This window comes from Ambystoma mexicanum, chromosome 4p (assembly GCF_040938575.1).
Source record: "Ambystoma mexicanum isolate Mex_15411 chromosome 4p, UKY_AmexF1_1, whole genome shotgun sequence".
NCBI lineage: Eukaryota > Metazoa > Chordata > Amphibia > Caudata > Ambystomatidae > Ambystoma > Ambystoma mexicanum.
The window spans coordinates 1253076433-1253098237 of NC_090927.1; the positions used below are offsets into that span (position 1 = coordinate 1253076433).

Genomic DNA, 21805 nt, shown 5'->3' on the forward strand with positions numbered 1-21805 from the left:
ACACAGAATATTTTGAACACTCTTCAACACACCAGCCCAAACAAAAAATGGGCTCATTGATGTTCTTTAGGGTCCCCCATTAAAAATAAATTAAAAAAAGCACATACATTTTGCCTCATAGGTTAATAGCAGCATTGGACAGATTCATAACAGATGGAGGGACAAGTCTTGTAACTAGGGGTCTGTCGTCTTCAGGGTGGAGGGGATGCAAGATGCTCTAAACAGAGTACATGATTATAATGAAAAGCCCTCAGCAGCTGAGCATCGCAAAGAAACAGAAGTTGCAGTTTCACAGACTGTTATTAGAGGTTGTCGTCATTCAATGGAAAGAACTTCGTTTTAGTGTACAGTATTTCAGAAACATGTGACTTGATTTTTTAAAGTGGCTCTTTTGTCCGTCACCCCAATAAACATGTTCCTGTACTCCCAGGGCTCCTGTGCTGGTCTCCGACAGAGCATAGTAAAATGTGAGGCAGACTTTGCGGAGGATTGTAGCAGCAGAATACTCACAGGGGTATTTGCATACCCACAATACCTTTCACTATTAATGGGTGTTTAAGGAAATGTACTGAACCTCCATACACACAATTATTTTTCAGTACAATAATGGTCAGTTTATGATTAACATTTCCAGGATTTGCATGTAATTTGAGATACTGGATATAAACAGTACTAAAGGATGCACCGCCTGAAACTAAACATTCGGTCCTTAACATACCATAAACTGAGATGGCCCCCAAAATGACCCACGCTGACCATTCAGGCAGATACTTTATGAATACTAATGCCATGAGGGCACTGATCATGATGAGGTAGGCCTGTTGCAGCTGCAATGGTCCCTTCCAGTGGATGCAGATCATACCCACAGCTCCAAAATTCCAAATCACAACGAACAGAGTAGGATAGTCCATAGCAACGTTATAGGTCTTCAGAACTTCCCTGCAGGAAAACAGAACACAAGAACAATGGAAGAGTTACATGGGAGTACAGTTTACATGCAATGTTGTGAAGATACCCAGGTTTGTATACGTTTCCAAACAAAGACCACAGTTAACAAAATTATCAGAGCAAGTCAGTTACTGAAGTGAATGCAAGTGATTTCTACTAGATGTAATGTAAATTAGGGAAGCCTTTGAAATGATGGGTGCCCAATTCATTTAACAGTGATAAAAACACAACACATTCCAAGTGTGGAAGGGTGGATAACTTTGCAAAATCAAAAGGTCAAGAAAACATCAAAACAGATTGATTACAACAGGCAAGGTGGTGGAAATCAATCTACACAATTTAGATTTATGTCTATCCAAGGTAAATGATGCGGCCATTGAACAAGGTCAAAATATTGGCCTACAAATGTCTTCCAAAATTTCAAGTCATGTGCCTATGTTTCGAGGCCAATATCAATTATTTTTCATAGGACTTAAATTAATGAAATAATTTTAAATTAAACAAGAAAATACTGAGCAAATGTTTACAAGGAGATCATAATGGCACGATGCCCACAGTTAATCCATAGCTTTAGCAAAATTAATGGAATGTGAAAGCAACATTTTGATGTGAAATGCTGCTACAAATATATGACTCCATGGACTAGGTTAAATTAAGAAAACACTAGCCAAGTGTGATAAATCGTATCCCGCCCTTCCACTTTCCCTCCTCTGTGAAGCCCAATTTGGTTTTAAATTCTGTAGGGGAAATGCCCAGCATTGGCCGTATGCCTTAATAATCAGCAAGTAAATTACATAAGTAATTAAAAACACATCCCAAACATTTCAACCTATGAGATCTCATAGCCAAGTAAGACCAATATAGATTTAAAATAGCAGAGGATGTTTTCTTGCTAAATCGTGTAGACCATGATGTGGACTGCTGCCCATGTTAAAACCTTTGTCTCTTATGCCAGGGTAAATTGTACCCAATTCATCCACATGTCATTTGAAAGATTGTCAATGTCATTTGATTTAGTGGCCAATAAATATCATTATATAATAAATTCAATTTTCAATTAATTTACAGAAAAAACATTTTTTAACGAGCAAATGATATAGTCCTCCTCACTGACATGGCTAAAGAAATGACATTTAATATGTACAAAGGGTGAAAAAGGTTACTTCCATAGATTAATATCGTAAAGATTCAAACAGAATATCTTTCAAAAAAATGGCTTTTGACTGATGTCTTAGTTTAAAAATTGTGGATACCCCTGCCACTTAACACTTGGCCTTGCAATTAACTTGAAACTGAAGTGTAGCAAAAAAATATACACAACTTGTGTTGTGCCCTTGTATACATCGACTAGAGCCAATAGAGTGATTTGGCACCCTAAAATGGTTGCACATTTTAATCAGAGACTTCTAGAGTTAGTAGACTCAGATGTCACTTGTGTTGTTCCTACACATCAGGAAGAATATAGTGATTAGATAATCAAATCCATAGGTTGTATGATGAAATATGGAGGACCAGAATCGACCTGGAAAAAATCTAGTAGCCTGCACCTCTTTGATGAGGCAGTTTAGTAATAAAAAAAGAAGAACAAGTTACTTACCAACTGTAACGTTCTTTCGACTGGATGTTCCTCCCACATATTCCTCATCTTGTGATAAATCGTTATCTCCAGCATCGCTGCTTCGGAAAAATGTTTTCTCGGCAGAGGGCGCTGTGCTCGAGGTCGTGGTGTCGATTGTCCCTCGACGTACTCCGTACTCTGTCGACGTCACTGATGGTATAAGTAGCTCGAGTCGCGCCGTTGCTTCAGTTCTGTTTTTTCGATGAAATGTATATATAGGCGGAACACCCAGGCGTGTCCCATGACCGATACATTCTTCGTGAGAGGAAAGTGTAAGAAAACGTAAACTGTACTGTGGAGTAGGATGGGAGGGTCGATGAGTAATACATGGGAGGAACATCCAGTCAAAAGAAAGTTACAGTTGGTAAGTAACTTTCTTCGAATGGATTGTGTCGTCCCACGTATTCCTCATCTTGTGATAGGCTCCCATAGCAGTATCAATTTTTTGGAGGCGGGAGTACCATTTCAGTTTTCGTGGACAGAATGCAGAACTGCCTTTGCAAATAAACCCTCGTTAGAGGAGGCAGTGTCCAAACAATGTTTAACAAAGGTATGTATTGTTTTCCAGGTTGCAGCTGCACAAATGTCTGCTGCCGGGACTCCCCTCTTTAGAGCCGCAGAAGTAGCCATTCCCCTTGTAGAATGGGCACGAAGCCCATCTGATGGTTCTTTTCCCGTCTGTAGCATTCAACTATGGCTGATATGATCCAGCGGGAAATGGTCTGTTTTGTTACAGATAAGCCTAATTTTTGACCAGTGTAACCTACAAACAGTTGGTCATCTTGTCTCAATTTAGCCATCCTAGAGATGTAAAAACTAAGAGCCCTCTTGGGATCTAATCTGTGTAATCTCTCCTCTTCTTTGCCTAGGTGAGGAGGAGGATAAAACGTAGGAAGTACTATTTTTTGTGACAAATGGAAGTCTGAGACTACTTTTGGTAAAAATGAAGGTTTAACTTTAAGGATAAAAAAATAGTATAAGGTGGTTTGCATGAGAGAGCCTGAAGTTCGCTAACCCTGCGGGCTAATGATAGGGCCACAAGGAGGACAGTTTTTAGAGTCAAAAGCCTCAATGGACATGAGTGCAGAGGCTCAAAAGGTATGCAAGTCAAGAATTTTAATACTAAATTTAAGTCCCAGGCTGGTACATGAAAAGGTACTGGAGGGTATACATTAGTGAGCCCCTTTAAGAATTGAATTATTAACGGTATTTTGAAATATGAAACCTCTTCCGAGGAGCGCTTGAAAATGGACAGCGCAGCGAGGTATCCTTTTATTGTTCCTATCTGGAGCCCCAGATTAGCTAGATATAGCAGAAAGGAAAGCACCATTGGGGTGCCACACTGAAAAGGGTCCACATCCTTGTTTTTGCACCAGTTACTGAACCTATTCCAGCGACATCGGTACAAAGACTTTGTTGCTGGTCTTCTGGCCGAAAGCAAGATTTCCATTACGTCATCTGGAAGATCCCAATCCTTGTATCTCAACCTCTCAGAAACCATGCGTGAAGGTTGAGTGTCTTGACCTCTGGATGGAGAACCCGACCTTCCTCTTGCGAGAGAAGATTCTGTCTTTGCGGAAGACGTATTGGAGGGCAGATGGACATGTCTAGAAGGTCCGGGTACCACGTCCTCCTGGCCCAATCCGTGGCAATTAGGATCATGGTTTTCCTGAACTTTCTCAACCTCCTGATTACTTGAGGAATCATGGGGACTGGGGGAAACGCATACAGCAGTGGAAACTTCCACTCCAATACGAATGCGTCTCTCAGAGCTCCTCTTTGAGGAAATTCCCTTGAGCAGTACTGATCGCACTTCCGGTTGATCGCGGTGACGAACAGATCCACTTGAGGGGTTCCCCAAAGGGCAAAGATCTCCAGAAGGACTTCCTGAGCCAGCTCCCACTCGTGAGAGACCGTGCTCTGCCTGCTCAGAGCATCTGCCGCCGTGTTGTTCTCTCCGACTAGGTGAATTGCCGACAGAGAGATTCCTTCTCGTATTGCCCAGAACCAGAGCTGCATTGCCTCTCTGCACAGTGGCAGTGACCCTACACCTCCTCTCTTGTTGAGATAGTACATGGCCACTGTGTTGTCCGTCATTATCAGAACCTTCTTTCCCTGTACAGAGGGCAGAAAGGCCTTCAGAGCTAGTCTGATTGCCCTCAGCTCTAATAGGTTGATGTGTAGTTTGGACTCCGATGGAGACCAACGACCGCTCATTGTCAGATCGTTGGTGTGTGCTCCCCACCCCGTGAGTGAGGCGTCCGTCACTACCGTTATCTCCGGCCATGGTTGCCAAAAAGATTCTCCCTTGAGAATGTTGTTGTTGCAAGCCCACCATAGAAGATCCTGAGCAACTGCGCTCGGGACTTGCAGAAGATCCGACATATTCCCTGAGAACTGGGACCACTGAGTTCTGAGTGCCCATTGAAGGGACATCATTCTCAACCTGGCCTCTGGTACTAGGAAAATGCAGGATGCCATGAGGCCGAGCAACCTGAGAAAATCGAAGGCCGGTAGACGTTGGGCATTCTGGAATTTTGTTACCATCTGCTGGATGTGGAGAGCTCTCACTTCGGGAGGCGAGGCTTTTCCCGATGAAGTGTTCAAGATTGCTCCGATAAACTGGAGTTTCTGGGCTGGTATCATGTGGGACTTCTTGAAATTGAGGGAGAAGCCCAGTTTGTGGAGGAAGTGGCAGGTGATCGAAAGATGTTCCTGAGCTTGTTCTGGAGAACTTGCTCTGATCAACCAGTCGTCCATGTAGAGATATATGTGAATACCTCCTTTCCTGAGACTTGCTGCCACAACCGCCAACAGTTTGGTGAAAACCCTCGGGGCGGAGGTCAACCCGAATGGCAGAACTCGAAACTGATAATGAGAATTGCCAATCGCGAACCTCAGGTACTTTCTGTGCTTTGGATGGATTGACACATGAAAGTAAGCATCCTGAAGGTCCAATGATACCAACCAATCTTGGAGTTGGAGAGCCTGAAGGATCTGAGAAATAGTCACCATCTTGAACTTGTCCTTCCTGAGGAACTTGTTCAAGTTTCTCAAGTCAAAGATGGGTCTCAGTCCTCCGTCCTTTTTTGGGATGAGAAAATATGGGGAGTACCAACCCCTGTTCCTCTCCGCTATGGTGTCCGGTCAATTGGTCGACAACAAACTGGTCGACTGCAATTTGGTCGACACCATTTGGTCGAATGCCAAATGGTCGAATTTTTTTTTTTTATATATATATATATATATATATATATATATATATATATATATATATATATATATATATATATATATATATATATATATATATATATATATATATATATATATATATATATATGTTTTGTGGGTTTTCGTGTGGGGAAAAAAAAAAAAGGAAAAAAAAGGGGGTTGGGGGGACCCCCCCCAAAAAAACCCAAAAAAGGGGTTAAAAAAAAAAAAAAAAAAAAAAAAAAAAAAAATCGACCATTTGGCATTCGACCAAATGGTGTCGACCAATTGTCCTGTCGACCAAATGTTTTCGACCAATTGACTGGTAACCCTCCTCTACAGGTACCAGTTCTATGGCACCTTTCTCTAGCAGGGTTAAAATTTCCTGCAACAGGAGCGGATCCGGAATTTTGACGGAGTTGGCTCCCAGTGGATGATTCTGAGGCCTTTTTAGAAAGGGGAGACAGTAACCTTGGGCTACTGTTTCCAGTGCCCAAGCATCGGAGGTAATGCCCCGCCATTCCTTCAGATGTTGAGAGATCCTGCCTCCCACCAGGGGTGGACTGGCCTATAGGGAACTCTGGAGATTTCCCGGTGGGCCCCTGCATCCTGGGCCTCTTTTGTGTGGTATTTTCAAATGTTCTCTAAGGAAAAGCATTGGGTTTGCTGAACATGTGTCATATGGGGCCACTTTGAACATTATTTCCAGGGCCTCTTTTGGTCCCCAGTAATTATTTCCAGGGCCTCTTTTAGTTCCCAGTCCACCCCTGCCTCCCACTGGTGTTTTGTGTAACAAGGTCTCCGAGGGATTTGGAGGCGGCTGCAGGAGTGGCTGAGGGTACAGATGCCGCTCCTGAGGCTGATTTTGCACCTCTTCCCCGTGCTCCACGAGGGAAGTTCCTTTTGCCCCTTTGAGAAGCCTGTCCTCTTCCTCAACCAAAAGAGGAGTAGTATCGAAAAGAACGACCCCTCCACAAAGATGAGCCGGAATAGGGTTTTAGAGGCTGGCGCAAAGAGGCGCTAAGTGATTTAGCTGCCGCCTTCGAGGTCTGAAGTTTTTCTAGGCTTTCATCAGCCTTTCTGCCAAAGAGCCTCGAGCCATCAAAGGGCATGTTGAGGAGTCTAGCTTGCACATCCGGTGCAAATCCCGACTTCCTCAACCAGGCAAATCTGCGTAGCACAACGCTTGCAGCCATGGATCTGCTGATACTATCAGCAGTATCCAGTCCAGACTGGAGGCATTCCCCCATTGCCTCCTTCCCGTCTTTGACTATATTCATGAAGCATTCCCTTTCCTCGTCTTCCGGAATATGATCAGCCGCTGCCGAAATACAGTCCCACAGGGTATGGGTAAACCTGGCTAGGGTACAGGTGACATTTGCCGACTTAAGTGCCATACTGCCCGACGTGAAAACTTTACTTGCCCAGGCGTCAATTTTTTTATCCTCTCTATCTGGAGGGATAGTTGGATAAGCAGTTTGTTTTGAAGTGGATGCTGCTTGAATGACTAAACTCTCTGGAGTCAGATGTTTATTCAAATATTCAGGATCCCATCCAGCTGGTCTATATTTTCTTGGAAAAGTGCTATCTGCAGCAGCAATGGTTTCTGGTTTCTCCCAATTTTTTTCCACAGCCCTTTGAAGGGCCCTGTGAAAAGGGAGAACAGGATCCTTCTGAGGTCCCTTGACGATAATATCCGTCATGTCATCTTGTTCAAAAATGGGTGAAGTATTACCCCAACCCATGTATTCAACTACCCTGGTCATAAGACCCCTGTACCCAGCATCTGCATGCTCTGCAGGATCAGGTTTGGCGAACTCCAATTCTGGGGATGTGTCAACTCCACTGGCAGAATGTAGAGTATCACTCAGGTCTCTCATCCTAGATTCCTGGTCAATAGGTTCTTCAGGAACTTGTCTTGTACCATAAGTAACTTCTAAAGGAGTAACTTCGTCTTCTTCTGAAGCAGACTCTTCATAGATTGCAGACATAGATTTGAAAAAATCTGATCTGGGCAAATGAGTGAATCTCCTTTCTTCCTCTTCCATCTGCTTCGAAGGAAATGGCAACTCCCACGAAGTTTGAGGGTGTCTTCGAAGTTTTCGAAGATGACTTTGATAATGGCGTCGATGACGCATTTGGCTTTGGTGTCGAAATTATCGACGTCGAGGGCGGCGACGAAGTTGTCGAAGTCTTCGACGATTTGTGTTTTTTGGCCGGCACTGGAGAGGTGCTCGACTCTCGAAGTTTCTTTGACGGTTTAACGTCGACGCAAGGTTTTTTGTATTCCTCGACACTACTGGTCTTGGCCATAGTAGCCTTGGACTTTCCTTTGTCGTCCAATGGCGCGACTTTAGGGGTATGGCTTTTTCGAGGTTCTTTCGAGGGGGTCGAGGCCGCATTCTCGAAAACCTCCATCTTTTTGCGGAATTCTTCGCACTTACTGGGAGAATCCGATTTAGTCGGACAACGAATTTCTTCAGTCGACTCTGAAGAAGATGATGAGGGAGATCTATGTCTTCTCTTCATTTTTTTCGATGATGACGAAGAATGTCTCAATCTACTCCTAGATCGAGATCTCTTCGAGTGCCTATGGCGATCCGATCCCTTAGAATCAGTCGCTTTCTTATGTTTTTTTGACGAAACCTTTTTTGAGGCCTCCCTCCCCCACCAACAGTTTACCTCTCCTCTCACGAAGAGCTTTTCCGGTCATCGATTGGCATGACCCGCAGTCGTCGGTTCGGTGACTGGAACCGAGACACCAGAGACAAATCCGGTGGGGATCGGTAATCGACATCTTAGACCCACAATCTGCACACTTTTTAAACCCAGTTCTGGGTGTCGAAGGTGATGACATTTTCTTCACAGAAAATAGAAGCGCGCCGTTCACGATAGCGAAGCGATCGGAAAAACGGAACTGAAGCAACGGGCGCAGCTTGAGCTACTTATACCATCGGTGACGTCGTTTTTCCGAAGCAGTGAAGCTGGAGATAACGATTTATCACAAGATGAGGAATACGTGGGAGGACACAATCCATTCAAAATGGAATATATGGATTTTGACTATTAATCACATTCAGGATTCTTACATAAAGCTGCTCCAGCGAGAGCCCCTGACACAGATGGGCTCTTGAAGGTCACTCAAAGGCAACCCAGAGATGTGGGCCTCCATTCTCTACTACTTATTCTGGAACATACTTAAAACTCGATCCACTCCAGCTACATGGAAATTGTCTCATATAGTCTCCACATACAAAAAAAGGTGACGGGCAGGATCCACCCAACTAATGGCCTAGATCCCTCCTGGATGTTCCAAGTAAGATATCTCTTAAAATACCATAAACGATGAGGGAAAAGTGGGACACTGTGGCTGAAGTTTGCCTTACTTGAAATGGTTGCATAGCATTGCTTGTTTGAACCTTGCTTCTCTTCTCGTCTGGTCCAGCCTTGTGGCTTCTATTCAAGTGTTTTGAAGTGAAACACCCACCATCATTGCTGCTTTAGCCAATATCATCCTGACTGAGTAAGTGATCTAGCTTTTCCTGCAGAACATTGCTTCGTCTATTTGTGATTTTGGGTGACAGACAACATGATCCACAGGGCTAGGCCTAGTTTGAAATGGAAAGCACCCGATTAACCTGGGTAATCTTATAGAAGCCTTTTGCTCTATCAATGAAGTACTTCAGAGTCTGCTTCACATTCAAAGTACTACTTTCAGCAGTTCTTTCAGGTTTGGATACAGAATCACCTTGTTCCTGTAATATGCCTCATTGAATAAGAAATCTGTATCTGCCCTATTCACCTGAAGGAGGTAATAGCCACTAAGAAGGAGGTTTTTCAGTTAACAAATGTCTACATGGTGTACTGGTTTCAAAGGCTAGCCCCAGGTTGCAAGTCGGAATTGAGGAGAGACTTTACAAACTATGGAAAATATCCCAAAATATCCCTGCATAAACTAACAATCCTCTCTAAAAATAGACACAAAAATGTCCTGTTAGTCTGTAGCATGTTGGATGGGCTTGCTCAACACCCCTGAATGAAGCATGAAATAGACTACATTTTGACAGTTACGGCAAGTATGGTGGTATTTCATGGAAGGAAATGTAACAGCAATTTTCTTTACACCAAATACAGAAAAACACCAATTTTGCTTGTAGGCCCTGACAGCAGAAGAGGGTCTCAGAGTCAAGGATGACATGACATTTTTGTATGAGAGCTAGGTGTCCAAATTCTGAAAATTAAGGAGCCACACCTTCAGACTGAGATGCAGAGTCAAGGTGGTAAATGTTCCAGTTTTTCCAGTTCAGTAGGTTTGTTCGGAGTGACCAGGTAATGAGCTTCTGCGCAGACTCGCTAAGCAGGTCTGTGAACCACACTGATACAATTAGGATTATCTGGTTAAGGTTAATGCTTCAGGTCAGCAAAGATCGTTTGAATCATGCGCAATCCGAGAAAAGGGCAATGGAAATGTTCCCAACATTGTGGGGGATCAAAAACACCAGACGTGCCCTATTGTGCAAATCTGCTTAAGCGAATACAGCATTTCATATTCTGCACCACAGGGAATATAGACCTATGTGCGGAGTATCCCTCTTCAATAACAATTAGTCCATCTTATTTTGATTCAAATACCATTTTTGATAGGACATTGTTTTGGAGAGATTGCAGATGAAGTGGCCTTTCCAATGCCACAACCATTGTGTCTTCACAAAGAACATCAGGAAGCAAGCCCCCCCGCTTCCCTGCCTCCAGCTTTGCAAAACATGTTGTGATCTTTGAAAACCCACAACAGCTTTCCCTCGACCACCTGGAAGAATGAATAAAATGGCCATCTCGTTACACATACCAGCAGAATGTTCATATGGAGCTGCTTTTCTGCTGAAAGTCCCAGGTGAATGAACCAACCTTCCAGCAAGGAATCGCTGTTCACTGTAGCCTCAAACTTTGTATTAACAGAATGTTGTGGGAGGTTGACCGTTTGTCCAGTGCGTTATAAAATTCATATCTGAACAGTATGGCCTGGGTACCCACCTAAACTAAAAACCATATCACTTTTGGGTTTGACACATTACATATTTAATGTAATTTCTTGTGAAAAACACGCACACAGGATTTACTGAGCACACTGCGATTTTAATGTCTTATTTTGTTAATTGATCTTCACAAACAATGTGGCCTGCTTTGCCAATATCGAATGGCAAATCATTAACATCGGCATTTTTAGTGACAAATACAATCTGCAATTCTGGACCTACAGCCGTTGTCACAAAGTGACTCAAACCGTGAGAGGTTACTTAAATAAAATACAATGGGTTACTAAACCAACAGAATGCAACATGGCAAGAGGCCTTCCATGTGCAGTTCATTATGAAGTTAAAATAAATGTTAATAGGTCGTAAGTGTAGATGTCCTAAAATAATGAACATGCTACATTTGCCTGCATAATTAACATCTCTAATTAAGGACGAAATGCAAAGTGTCATTTGGTTTTTAGCCCTTTTATTTAGGTAACTACTTATAGGCAAGAAGGCTACTGTGGTAAAACGATAGAAACAAACAAGTACTGATGTACTCTGTCTGCTAAACAGGTAAATCATTTAGTTGTTTACATAACTCTCTATGTTAGGTGTATGTAGGAAGTGGCAAGCAGGTTATGAGAGGTGTGATGAATCTGATGATGTCATCACTCCTTTCCCTGAGGTAGCCTCTGTTCATGTGGCCAAGGGACGGCAGCCGCTACCTGATCCGACCCTAGTGGCGGCTATATGAGGGAGGACCACACATGGGGGGGGGGGGGTTTGTGCACCCTCAGGGGGACGACAACATCAGAGAAATTCACATACCCCCCCCCAATTCCCTTTTAGGGATGCTCCCTCACCTCCTAATGCCTTGATGGCATATTGTAACACACTCCCTCAACTACTTGCCAAGTCTACTTCAAGTATGCCCCAATATCACCTAAAGAACAGTTTACAAACAACTGAGATGAGGAAGAGGCAGGGAGCGGTAATGATTCCTCCCAATGAGATCCAACATCAGATTCCCCAATCCCACAAAAGGAACAGTATGACAACTGAGACGAGGACGAGGCAAGGAGCAATGATGAATTCAATTGGCCCGACATGGTTTAAACTATGCCGGGAAAAGAAGCATGCAGTTCTCCAGCTCAGGACAAAGCAAGGTACCGGCTGGCGGCGGGGAAGTCCAAGCAGCCACAGGCAGCGAGAGGGCCACCCCAGTACCGACTCACTCAGGGAGGCTCTGCAGAAACCAAAACAAAGCATGAGGAAGCAAGTTGTGTTTCCTGACAGCTGCAGAGACTGGAAAGCCGACGAGGCCCGAACACCTAATGGAGGTGCAGGCAAGGGCAGACAAACGCGGGAGCCAGAGAAACATCCGACTTGGAGTCGGAAATGCAGAGAAAGCACCAGAAGAGAACCTGTAAAACCACTGAAAGGGTTGGGACACTGAATCGCTGTTATGGCGAGATAACGAAAGCCCTAGACAGTGGGACACTGAATCGCTGTTGGGGTGAGATAAGGAAAGCCCTAGACAGTAGGACTGGGGTCTGGGACCCTTAGTATGAACTTGCGGGAAGCCAAGAAGGGAAACCAGAGAGACATGTGTTGAAACCTGGTAGAAGAAAATACCAAGTGTTTGGAAAGCAAGTTGAATGATTAAAAGTACCAAACACACATTGTTTATAGAAATTGCATAGAAGTCCTAGCATACCAGTCAAAGCAAAGTGTTTGACAGAAACTGCATAAAAGTCCTGGCAGAAGAGTATACCAAGCAAAGCCAAGTGTGTGCAAGAAAATGCAGTATGACAAGAATCTCAAGGAAGATCCATGCCCTTAAGATTGTGAATTGTTGTAAATGTGGAGAAGAGCCTGGCAGGAAAGTATACTAGGTGAAGTGCGAGTCTGGGACTCGCACCCAAATTGTAATGCAGTGAAAAGAGCATCCCAATGAAGACACATTCCCTTAAGATTTTGAATTGTCTTGAATGTGAAAAGAACATCTGATGAATGTAGCTGTTTCCTCAGGAACAGTGAACTCCCCAAGAGGGGGGAGTTATCCTCTTGGATTACAAGGAACTTCATTATTCTTTGTTTGAACTTTTTGTTGTTTTAGAGAAAAGGAATCTGTGAAAGGGAGTCTTGGGTGGATTCATACTTTTGTGTTGCATCTGAGCATTTGTGCGCTTTGAGAAGCAAAGACAATATTCACACCCAGGGTCGGACTAGCGCATAAAACTGTCTCGGTCACCATGAAAAAGTTGCCCACAGTTGCAGGCAGCAAATCATTCCTTTTGTTACACTGATTGAATAGTACCTAAGGGGGAGTTTTTGATAAAATGTGATGCAAATTGTGCATTTTAAAGAATACTTGTTCAGCAACACTGGTAAAAACTACTAGCCGCATGGTGAAGCAACTCCACAAACTTGCCCACATTGGCCAAAAAAGTGACCTACTTTGACCCAAAAAACAGCCCCAAATTATAATTTTGCATTTTTGGTTCGGTCATGGGCCTATTGCCCTATAGGGCAGTCCGAGCTTGGTCATACCTTAGATTTCGTTTTAGAGTATGAGGGCCAGAATAGGATTTCGGACACAGAACATATTTTTGCTTTAGACATCTTGACAAAGGACAGACCCACTAGTTTTGGTTGTGGTAGGGAAAGTCCTCCTAGATTAGCGATATAGAGTCATTTTCCAACCCCTTTTTATAACCAAAACCTGAGTCCTCTATGTCCGCGCTCATTCCTGGCTCCTCTCAGAGGGGACTAAGACTATATGCTAGGACATCAAATATCAATCACTTCCCATTGTTTACATTACAACCCAACCAAAACCATCAAGCGCTGCATTAATCTTCTGCCAGACCCACCCGCAGCACACAGATCGAAAAATCCACCACCATCCACTCTTTCGTCATCAACAAGATAACCATGATCCACTAACACAGACACCAACACCACAACTGACAGCACACTACACATCCCATATCGCAAAACCACAACTACCTACAAAAGCTCCCTAAACTAAAGGCACCTCAACTTCGACCCTCAACACTGGACAAATCCTCCCACTTCTTAAGAAACTAACACTGGACCCTGACGATCTCAGCAACTACAGCCCCATTACCCATCTTCCCTTTCTAGATAAGATCCTCGGGAAAGCAGTAGCCACACAACTCCTTGAACACATCAAAGCCAATAACCTCTTTCAGTCCTACCAATCTGGCTTCAGACACAGATGTAGCACAAACAGCTACCATCAAGGTGATCGAAGATGCCCTCTAAATCCTTGATGGCCATCCTTGCCTCCCAGTTCTCCTGGACATCCCAGCAGCATTTGACACAGTGACCACCAGAAACTCGCCAACAATATAAATCGCTGCATGGGGATCAGCGACATCGACCTCAGCTGGTTCAAATTCTACATTGCAAACCGCCAACAGTTTGTACAAATGGATTCTTCCAGATCACCAACTCTACCCATCACCTGTGTAGTCCTGCAAGGAACCATCCTGTGCCCTGTGATCTTCACTCTTTATATGGAACCACTTGGAACCCTCCTCTCTATACACAACATCGACATTCACCAATTTCACCAATACGCAGATGACCTGCAGCTCTACCTCAAGATATCCTCTATTGAAGACATCCACAGGCTCAAGGCCTGCCTCACATTGATCCAGACCTGGATTTCCAGTGCTTACATGAAGTGCAACCCTGCCAAGAATTAATTTCTATTGCTGACCAACAACCGAACACCCTCGCATCCGGACCTGGCTTTCTGCTATGAACTCGAGGTATTCATACCCATGCGGGCCCCCTGTACCAAGTCCCGTGGGTTCAACATCGACAGATACCTCACGTTCAAACAGCACATAGCAAGGAAGACACAAACTTTCTCTCCTGCAGAAAATGAAGCCCTTCATCTCAGAATACAAATTCAAATCTGCTGTCAAAGCCTTCGTCCTCTCCCACCTGGATGGTGGCAATGCCCTTTTGGAAGGCCTTTTGCCAACTATCCTGGCAGCACTCAAATGTGTCCTCCATGCTGCAGCAGGAATCTGCAAATGTGACATCACCATGACCATCATCGAACTGCACTGGCTCTGACTGCAAGCCTGTATCATCTTCAAATCCAGTTGCATCATCTACAAGGCTGTCATCCTGAAGTCCCCAAGCTACCTACCTCAGCATCTCCAGAGGCCTGCGATCCACCTGAAGTAAGGAAATGTGCGGACTTGAATTACGACAGTGCCGGAAGGAAAAGAACCAGATGACAGGCCTGCTCTGTTTATGCTCCAAGACTCTGGAACCCCCTCCCCATCGACATCAGACTCGTATACCTGCATTTCATCAAATCCGTTTCCACCTAATGCAAAATCTTTGAAAAAGAAATTCTTCGAATTTGGTTGGGTAAGTGGGTACATTTTAAAACATAGATGGGGTGGGTTAAGGGGATAGGATACGTTGGGGGGAGGTAAGGGGGGTTATCACCCGCATAATAAAAAACATTCAAATATTTCACCTTTAGGAGAAGTGGATTTGGTGAAATCACACACATCCCAACAGACTTTCCCCATCACTTCTACAGTTCAAGAAAGAGCTCAAGACCTTCCTCTTCAAGCAATGGCTCCTCCTTAACACCTAGGGCAACACACCCTGCACTCCTCACCTTACCTGAGACTCAGTGATCTGCTCCCCACCGCCCCCCCTTCTGCCAATTGCCCACCCTTCCCTATTAGTTCCCCGCTCCTTTATTCCCTCACTGTTTTATGTATTCATTTATAGATTTCTAACACGATGGAGCCCGCAGGAATCGGGGCGCACCAGTATACGAAAGGACAACAATAACACAGGAAGAAAGGTGGAGTACCAGGAGATGAAAGGGTCGGAGAATTACTCAGAGGAGGGTTTTGAGCGATATCCTGAAAGTGGTCTAGCCATAGGGGTACTGGAAGAGTATTGCAGGATTTTGCTGAACATACAGCAAAGGATTTGCCCAGGCCTTTGGTCCACTTGAAAGTTGGGTAAGTAATCTGCATCAGATTGGATAAGCGCAGTGATCTAGTTGGCTTGTAGTGTGTCACTGGGGATTTCAAATAAGCTGGAGTTTTTCCGTGGTGACATTTATGCACCAAGGAGGCTACCTTAAACTGTACCCGGGCCTTTACAGGGAGCCAGTGCGGTGTCTGTAGAGTGAAATTGTTTCTTCTTGGGACTTTTTTGATGATAAGAACCGCATCATTTTGAACAGTCTAATCTCTGCATGCTCCCGTTTGTCGGCGCCAACAAGAAGAGTATTGCAGTAGTCGATCCTAGACAGTATGACAGATTGTGCTATAATGGTACAGTTATTTTCGGTGAGAAAAGGGCAGATGTTTTTTTAGTAGTCTTAAATAGTAGGTGCAGTTATTTACAACCTGGTTGAAATGAGTTTCTGCACTCAGGAAAGAGTTGAGGTGTATGCTGAGAGGTTTTATCTTACCTAGTACAGGGATGTTACAAACCTGGATGGAGAAGGATTGGTAGTTGGGCTTTAATGTGGCTCTTGCCTGAGGTGATCCAAAAATCAAGAGCTGTTTTTTCTCCATTAAGGCACATCCAGTTTTCCCTCATCCAAGATTCAATCGGGTCGTGTGTTCTAGTTTTGTTGCGTCTATGACGTAGTCTCTAGAGATCTCCAGGACCAGCTGGATGTCGTCTGCATAGTTGGTACAAATGACCCCTGACTCTTACAGGAGGTTGCAAAGAGGTCTAGCATACAAGTTAAAAAGTACCAGGGTCATACATGCCCCCTGGGGCACACCGCAGGTTGTAGGGGAGGGTGCTGCAGAGGCATCTCCCCAGCAGACTCTGGACAGCCATCTAGTCAGAACAGACCCATTTGGAAGTCTTGTCGCAGCAGTGGCTGATGTCTCTCAGAGTGTAGAGTAGACGCTCATGGTCCGGCTGGTTAAAAGCCGCCGACAAGCCCAATAGGACGAGTAGGCCGGCCTTTCCTCTATCCACGATTCCCAGCATATGCGTCTGCAGATTGACAAGGGTAGTCTCAGTGCTATGGTAGGGTCAGAAACCTGACTGTCTAGGATATAAAGCACTGTATCTGTGTTGGTTTGTTTGTTTATTTGGTATAGCGCAAAACCAAACCCGAAGGGGTAGCTGGGCGCAGACAATACAAGGATACTTGAGAACTTGGTTACAGGGAAAATACAGTTCATGTTACTAACAAAGTTGCATGTACAAGAAAATGCGAAACTACAGTTCAAGCTGGTTAACCAGATATCAGTTCATGTAGTTACAGTCATCTAGGGTCTCTAGAGCAGGTGGCAATGGGACGGTCAAGCTAAGTGTCATTGGAACGTATCCAGGTGAGGACTTTCCGCCTGAAGCTAGGGCAAGGTTGGTCCATTCTGAGATCCAGAGGGAGTTTGTTCCAAGTTTGCGCAGCTATGACCGGAAAACTGGAGCCGCCGGCTGTACTCTTTTTATATCTAGGCACCACTAAGGTATAGGCATAAGTCATTCTAGTAGGACGGTTTGAAGTTCTCTTGTTGACTTTGCTTACCAGGTAAGGGGAGCTATATTGTTAAGACATTTGGAGGTGAGGGAGAGTGTTTTGAGGGCAATCCTCTCTTTGATTTTTAGCCAGTGGATATTTTTCCTAGAGGTGGAGATATGAGCTCTATTAGGAATATTTAAAGCTACTCTAATAGCGTTGTTTTGGAGAGTTTGAAGTTTATCAAGGATATACTTGTTAGATCCTGCATATAGAGCATTACAGTAATCCAACTTGGATATGATGAGTGCATTAGCTAATGTAATGCAACTCGTCTCAGTTAGAAATGGTCTACATGCTCGGATCAATTTGCAAGTATATGCAGTGGAAGATTCTAGTGAGTTTGTTTGTTTCTTGAAGGTGAGCGCTGAGTCGAGATAGACCCCGAGGGTTTTGACTGCAGGCATCACTTTGATGACATTATTGTCGATGTTGAATGAGGCATAGTTTGGGTCAAGTTTTTTGATGGCCAGCTCTGAGCCGAGGATCAGTAACTCAGTCTTGTTGTCATTCAGGCAGAGGCTGTGAGATGCCATCCATGCCTGAATGAGGAGATATATCTTATTTACTAAGGCCGTGTCTTCCAAGAAGTTGCCCGAAAGGGGGATAAGGATCTGAGTGTCATCTGCATAATTAGTGTAGATGATACCCAGTCTGTCCAACTTGTCAAAAAGGAGCTTAGTAAAGATGTTATACATCGTCGGAGATACACATGATCCTTGAGGGACACCGCATGAAACTTGTGTGGGATCAGCGGCTGCTAGGGGGGAGAAGACTCATTGTCCGGTTTGCAAGGAAGGATTGTACCCAGGTTATGGCATGACTTGAAAAATGAGCGGCGGAACTGAGGTGATTGCATAAGACTGCGTGATCTACCAAGTCGAAGGCCGCGGATAGGTCAAGGAGGAGTAGCATAGCTGATTTGCCATTGTCCTTCAACTCGTCAATTTGGGTCTTGAGGTCAATCAGGGCTGTTTCAGTACCATGAAGGGGACGGAAGCCAGATTGCTGTGAGCCTACTAGATTGTTAGTTTCTAAGTAGTCCTGAATTTGCAGGTACGCTACTCTGTCAATAATTTTAAGCAGAAATGGGACAGTGGTGATAGGTCTGTAATTTGTCGGTATTGCGGGGTCAAGTGTTTGTTTTTTTAGCAAGGGAAGCACCCAAGATTGTTTGAGGTTATTGGGCACTAGGTTAGACTTAAAGGATGCATTGATGAGTTTAGAGATGAAGGGGGCTAGGTCTCTAGCTGCATCTTTTATAATTTGGGCAGGGCAATTGTCTCCTTTGCAGTTGGAGGGCTTTAGAGATAGTATGATTTTTTCTGTCTCCAATATAGATATTTGTCTGAAGCTAAATGGGTGAGGGGTGTTAGGCTGGTTTGGAAGGAGCTGTGGCTGAGGTGTAGGCTCCGTTGGCAGGAGCAGGGAAGCTTTTTTATTGGCAATTTTGGTTTGGAGCAAGCTAATTTTGCCTGCCAGGGCATTTTGTATATTAGTGCACCAGAGCTTATTTTTTTGGAATGTTATCAGTCGGGGGTATGGGTGATTCCATTTCATGGAGGATGGAGAATAGCTCCTTGGTATCTGATTTGGCCTTAGATATTCCATCATTAAAGGTATTTCTTTTAGTGCTTATGATTTCCTTTTTATACTGTTTGGTGAGAGTGGCTAATTTAATTTTGTTCTCCTCAGTGGGTGAGTGTTGCCAAATTGACTGCAGCTTTCTTTTTTGAATTCTGAGGTCTTTCAAGTGTGGTGTGAACCAGTTGTTTAGGTGACAAAGTTGTTTGCTTTTGCGTATTTTGGTAGGGGCAATCAAGTCAAGTGCCTTGATCATCGTGCTGTTATAGGCTTCCACAAGCGACGTGGGGTCTGTGATGTTATCTAGGTTGTCGAGAGTAGGGAGGAGGTGGCGTAGGAGTTGTTCTGCTGTGATGTCTTTTTTACTTCTGGTAGGGAGTGGCAGGGCCATAAGTATAGGTTTGGGTCGGATAAGGTCAAATGAGGCATTGAATACAATTAAATAATGGTCAGTCCAGGATTGTGGCATTATGTTGGTAATGCTAATGTTACAATTCCGATCAGCAACCCAGTCTAGGGTCCTGCCTTTGGCATGAGTAGGGGAGGAGACTTTATGTGTTAGGGCGTAGTCATTCAGAAGTGAGGCAATAGATAGGGCGTGTTTGTCATTACAGTCATTAAAGCCCAGGTTAAAGTCTCCCAGTAATAGAATTTGAGCGTGGTCTTTAGTATTATTAGTTAGAATACTTGTTAGGTCGTCTTCAAAGGTTCCTAGTGGTCCGGGTGGTCTGTAGATGACATACATGGTGAGGGTGTGGTTACAAGAAAGGTGAAGTTTAGCAGTAAGGAGTTCACATGATGGAAATAGCAAGGTAGTAGCTAATCTGATAGGTAAGGTAGATTTATGGATGATAGCTAGGCCACCTCCTTTGGTGTTGGGTCTATCGACTTAGTAGTTGGTAGCCGTCAGGTATAGCTAGCATGATGGCAGGGCCAGCCGCCTCATGGAGCCATGTTTCGGTTATGACTAGTAGGTCTAAATTCTCATTGGTTAGAGTGTCCGAGATCTCTGTGGCGTGGGCTACCATGGATCTGGCATTGATGAGAGATCCAGTTAGAGATAGGGTGCTAGTTGGTTTAGTCGAGGGAAGTAGTTTATTTTTAGTGGGGGTGACTCTTTGTGAAGATGACTGGTTAGTAGTTATGGGGGCAGGGTGGAGAGTGGCAGATTTGAAGTATTGCGAACGTTTGTTTGCTAGATCGATATAACCTGTATAGTTGTGGTGGGATGATGGTTCATGAAGCCGGGACAATCTTGCCCTCAGTCTCATGTTTCTGTCCTTAGGAGGGTATGAGGCAGCGGATGCAAGTGCCATGGTGGTGAGGAGGCTCAGTGCAAGGTGTAAAGTTTGGTATTGGGTGATTTTCATTATGGTCGTGGGCAGGGAGGAGTTGATGATAGGCAAGTCCAAGTTCGGGCTATAAGTGTAGACGTGCTGCGTGCGAAGGCGTGTAACTATATAAGTTATAGCACTTTGGTAGCAGGGAGGTCTAAGCAATCTATTAAGAGACCGTATAATGGTAGTTGGGTAATCTAGGCAAGTACAAATGGGCTGGGACCTAGGTAGGCAGGCAACTGGCCAGTACAAGTGGTGGCAGACTAGGCAGGTACAGATGAGCTAACTAGGGCAGTGTATCACCTAAATGCGAGAGTCACCGTGCAGCCAAAAACACATTGGGGTACATAAAGTAACTAGGGAAGTGTTTTACCTATTGACGACGATAAGGCACAGCACAAATCAGAAGGCACAAATCAAGTGTGGTCTATTGGCGACCATAAGGCGCAAAACAAATCAGGTGTGGTCTATTGGCGACCATAAGGCGCAACACAAATAAGGTGTAGTCTATTGGCGACCATAAGGCACAACGCAAATCAAGTGTGGTCTATTGGCGACCATAAGGCACAACACAAAACAAGTGTGGTCTGTTGGTGACCATAAGGCACAACACAGATAAGAAGGCACAAATCAGGTGTTGTTCACCTTATGATTGTAAAGTGCTCTGTTGCTAGGTCCGCACCCAATAAATACCCTAATAATAACAACAACAATCTAATGTACTGACAAGTCCAGCCAGTAGCTCAAAAAGAAAATGGCACTACAAGACCACGATGGGTTTTTAGGAAACTTGCAATAGTAGGATATGCCCGGGTCAATATTATATAGTAAGCTATGAAGGAGTGTGGCAAACACAGAGTTTCAGTTAACTTCTAGTGAGCAGACTCCATGCAGGGTGGCAGAGCTGAATGACTTGCACAAGATGATAGCAACAGCCATTTTAAATGTATTTACAAGAGCAAATTTGATTTCTGGTCCTAAATTATTGCCACTTTGCCTTTTTTTTCCCAAATTCTAAATTGTATTCTTGCTTGTATATTTTGGGCCTGCATTAGCCTTTTTATCCCCATTTTTCACATATAGCCTTCTTAAAATATTTTACTTTCTCATGATCTTTGAAAGCACAGGATGACTGCGATACATTTTTCGAATGCTAGCTCCAATCTTTACTTCAATGGTGTGGTAAAAGTATGAGCAAAGTGCAAATCAAAACTTCTGCTCCTCCTTTATATTCTCCTGGCCAGAATAAGTGGACCCATTTGTGCATTGGTGGTCAGAAGGGTTCAACAAGGCCATCAATAGTGGCCGACGGGCGATATACTAGACCACTTGCAACCGAATAGGCTGTTTGCTACAGTTTTGCTTCAATATATAAGCCAATGCATTCGATTGTATGTAGGTTATTGCCATAAGAAGCCTTGGGCTTTTGGAACATGTTTTTAGCTCCTACCCTTTAATAAGTTTACAGTTGCTGGAATACAATCACCTGCCTACTGTTTCACTAATCCCAGCAGGACTACTGGGACTA

General features: G+C 44.1%; 1 protein-coding gene across 1 annotated transcript in view; it reads right to left on the minus strand.

Annotated features, from left to right (window-relative positions):
- Positions 1 to 21805, minus strand: part of PSEN2 (presenilin 2) — a 609714-nt gene that overhangs the window by 334939 nt on the left and 252970 nt on the right. Inside the window, exon 6 of the mRNA XM_069606926.1 lies at positions 719 to 939. Within this exon, the coding sequence (XP_069463027.1) occupies positions 719 to 939 (221 nt within the window). The remainder of the gene's footprint in view (positions 1 to 718; positions 940 to 21805) is intronic.